General features: G+C 59.2%; 1 protein-coding gene across 4 annotated transcripts in view; it reads left to right on the plus strand.

Annotated features, from left to right (window-relative positions):
• The window catches only part of HDLBP (high density lipoprotein binding protein), a 70324-nt gene extending 68245 nt beyond the window's left edge, over positions 1-2079 (plus strand). For all 4 annotated transcript variants that reach the window (XM_028105122.1, XM_028105124.2, XM_088021452.1 and 1 more), the window contains exons 25-28: positions 370-555; positions 1050-1166; positions 1356-1484; positions 1616-2079. In XM_028105122.1, the coding sequence (XP_027960923.1) occupies positions 370-555; positions 1050-1166; positions 1356-1484; positions 1616-1702 (519 nt within the window). In that variant the 3' untranslated portion in view covers positions 1703-2079. The remainder of the gene's footprint in view (positions 1-369; positions 556-1049; positions 1167-1355; positions 1485-1615) is intronic.
• Positions 2080-3689: the final 1610 nt, after the last annotated feature.

Raw genomic sequence — 3689 nt, forward strand, 5'->3', positions numbered from 1 at the left:
TTCTCTCCAGGTCGGTCTGTCTCCAGGACACCTCCAGATGCAGGGCCCAGGGTCACCAACACTGTGCCCCCTCCTGTAGCTGTCTCTGTGCAGATGCCCTTTCTTTTCCTGTACGTGTCTTTCTGGTGGGGGTGGGAGGGGAGTGGGCAGGAGCTAATAGACGTTGTTGACCTGTATTAAATCAGCACCTGACGTTCTTTTCTAGCTTTTTTCGGTTCTGAGCGGGTCAGTGTTTACCCTCACGGTGAGGGTAAACTCACTCAGCCAGTGCTGCCTCTTGTCCTCTCACAGGTCTTGTCTGCTGGGTTGGGGCTCCCAGCTGGAATTTCTGGGGGCGTCCCCTCTTCTGACCAGTTTTTCCTTTCTCAGCCCCAGGACCAAATTACCATCACAGGGTATGAAAAGAATACAGAAGCTGCCCGGGACGCCATATTGAAAATTGTGGGTGAACTTGAACAGATGGTTTCTGAGGATGTCCCACTGGACCACCGTGTTCACGCCCGCATCATTGGCGCCCGCGGCAAAGCCATCCGCAAAATAATGGATGAATTCAAGGTGGGTCCCCAACCCAGCCGTGGAGGGGTGTCATTAAGTCCTGGAGGCACAGTGGGTGCGATGGGGTGCGTGCTTCCTGCTCTGGCAGGGCACTTCCTTCCACACGGGCTAGTGGAGGGCCTCAGGTCTTCCTGCCTCAGCTGCCGACCTCACTTAGGGTTTGGAAAGGAGACCTCTGACGCTCGGGTGCCTGTCTCTAAGTTGGTGAGGCAGTGCGGAGGGCACAGCCGTGTGCCGTTGATAGCATTGGACGGTGTCCTGCACTGGCCGGCCGCAGGAGGGGCTCCCCCACAGTGCACCAGCGGCTTCTGTATCTGTCATGTTGTGCTTAGCTCTGACGTACAGGACCTTTGCCTCCTGAAAACAAGGTTAACTTGGGAAAACTTCACTAGAAATCCACCATTCCCAGCCATGCATAACCATGAGCCTCTGGTTCAGAGACCCCAGGTGGAGGGCTTCCAGCCACCTCCAGCTGCTGTGTGTGCTCCTTCCAGGTGGACATTCGCTTCCCGCAGAGTGGAGCCCCAGATCCCAACTGCGTCACCGTGACGGGGCTCCCAGAGAATGTGGAAGAAGCTATCGACCACATCCTCAACTTAGAGGAGGAATACGTGAGTTGGGGCAGCATGTCTGTACCCGGGACACCCTGCCTCTGACTGGCCGGGGATGACAGCAAGGCCATGTGCATTTGCTCCCAGGGGCATGCGGGTGTAGGGTCTCCCCTGAGCGAGCCTGGTCGTTGTGCATGCCTGCTGCAGACTGACACCCCCCCAACCCCCACCCCCCGCCTGTGCCTACAGCTGGCTGACGTGGTCGACAGTGAGGCCCTGCAGCTGTACATGAAGCCGCCAGCCCACGAGGAGTCCAAAGCGCCATCCAAGGGCTTTGTGGTCCGGGACGCTCCCTGGACCGCGAACAGCAGTGAGAAGGTCAGATGCTGTTGTGACCCTCCATGTGCCCTGGGAGGGGGGAGCACCTGCGAGCGGCACTTACTTCTCCATTTGGGAAGCTGCTCAGGTGGGAGCCCCTTACTAAAGCTGTGCACTCTTTCCCCCTACAGGCCCCTGATATGAGCAGCTCTGAAGAATTTCCCAGCTTTGGGGCTCAGGTGGCCCCCAAGACCCTCCCATGGGGCCCCAAACGATAATGATCAAAAAGCAGAAACCTCTCCAGCCTGCTGCCCCAAACCCCACCACACATGGTTTGTTTCAATCTGACCCAGCAGCTGGACCCTCCATAAATTGTTGACGCCTCCCCCTCCCCGAGGTCTCGCAGTGAAGCCGGGCGTGCCAGCACCCTGCGTGCGCTCAGGATCTGCTCCCTGACACCTTTGCTCTGGGACGGCTCTCCACTGTTGTGAACACTAACAGAGGTAATTGGACATTTCCCTGTAAGCGTCCTGGCTCATCCAGCATGTCAGTAAGGCTCTGGCCTCCACTATGAGAGCTGCACAGCTGTGGCTGAGTCTACTTCCTGTGTCATGACCTCAGGAAATAAATTTCCTTGACTTTATAAAAGCCAAAACGTTTGCCCTCTTCCTTTCCCACCTCCTTTCCTCCCTCTGCCTGCCGTCCGGACCCTCCTTGTCGAATGCAATCCACCTTCTTCCAGCTGCCAAAAAGCCCACTTAGCCCAGACCACAGGGTGGAGAGGAAGACCCAGTGTGTGCACTGGGAGCGCCTGGACCCAAAGGAGAGCCGCGGTGGAGCCGGGGGGGGGGGGACCGGAAAGGCAGAGAAGGGTGGCCCAGGTTCTCAGGCGGTCTTGGCTTTACACATGTTGGGGTCTGAAAGCACCGAGTGTCTCCACCCCTGCACCGCACGGCGCTGGAGACCCCACGTCTGGTGAGCGAAGCCTGAGGGCAAAGCTGCAAGTCTCCATCTGGGTCCACTGTGGCTGGCCTGGTGGCCTGCTGTGGCCTGAGAAATGTGGGGACGGAGAGGGGAGGCCCGCAGAGCAGCGGGGTAGACCATCCACTCCTCCCTCGTGCCCACCCCCACAGATGACCAGGTGTTGAGTCGCCTCCTTTCTACCTCAGAGCCAGTGTGGCGTGGTCCCATGCTTAGGGGGGTGCCACCCCCAGCGCTCTTTAGAGGTTTTTGGTGGTGGCATGTTTGCTGCAGCGCTGGGGCTCACCCAGGCTGTCCTCTTGACACATGCCCGGATGCTGTGTGCGCCGGCTCCCGGGAGTTGGCTTGGTGAGGCAGGCTTCGTAGTCCTGGGGCGGAGAGAGGTGGTCAGCTGGCCTGGCCCAGAGGACCGGCTGGTGATAAGGGAGGGTCTGCTCTGTCTCAGGTGCGTGGTGGGTAACTGTGGGTGTTGGACCACAGGCCTTGGCGAGACAAAGTGCCCCCCCCCCCGATTGTTGAAGGTCCGCTCTGGAGAGGAAAGGGGGTCCCGGGCAGTGCGGAGGTGCCTGTGTGCCATGTCGTGTAGGAACGATGATGGGCGCTCTGTCTTGCCGTCTAGCTTCCCCATCCCTGCCTCTGCCCCCACAGAGGTGACTGGGCCTTCTCATGTTGTTCCACCCCGAGATGCTGGAGTTCCTAGGGGCCAGACATGTGTCTGACATGTGTCCTGCACACAGCCTCCGCCACCCCTCTGCCCCCATCCTTCACTCTCGAGCTCCATTAACTGAAGCTCGGTGACCTTCCGACTCTGAAATTCTGAGTAGACTGAGAATCGCTTGACAAGTGTACCTCAAGCTGCCTTCACAAGCTCCTGTCCAGGGCAGCCTGCAGTGTGCCCGTCTCTAGGAGCCATAGACTGGGGTGGGAGAGAACGCACCCTTGAGCGGACAGGCCGGGTGACCCCAGAGCGGGCCCGGTGAGGAGACGGGGGGAGGAGGGGCGGCGCTGCCTTGCCTTTCTCCAGGCGCACCCCCTCCATCTCTCGGGGAGCCTGATTGGGAAAGGGCACCTCCTCTCCATCTGCGTGCGGCTTGGAGCCTTCCCCGCGGCCATCTTGTTCTCTCCGTCCGCCCTTCCAACTCCCACGGCGTCGAGCCCAGCCCCTCTCCCCTTTGTCCTTCTACAGCACCCTTCCACCACCCCCACCCCTGCCCTTCCCTAGGGGTAAATTTTAAATTTTCACAACAGGTTTTTGCACATTTGCATTTATTGCTAAATGTTGTA

Source organism: Eumetopias jubatus, unplaced genomic scaffold, assembly GCF_037043125.1.
Source record: "Eumetopias jubatus isolate StellerSeaLion01/CBP00866 unplaced genomic scaffold, mEumJub1_p1.0 scaffold_3, whole genome shotgun sequence".
Classification (NCBI taxonomy): Eukaryota; Metazoa; Chordata; class Mammalia; order Carnivora; family Otariidae; genus Eumetopias; species Eumetopias jubatus.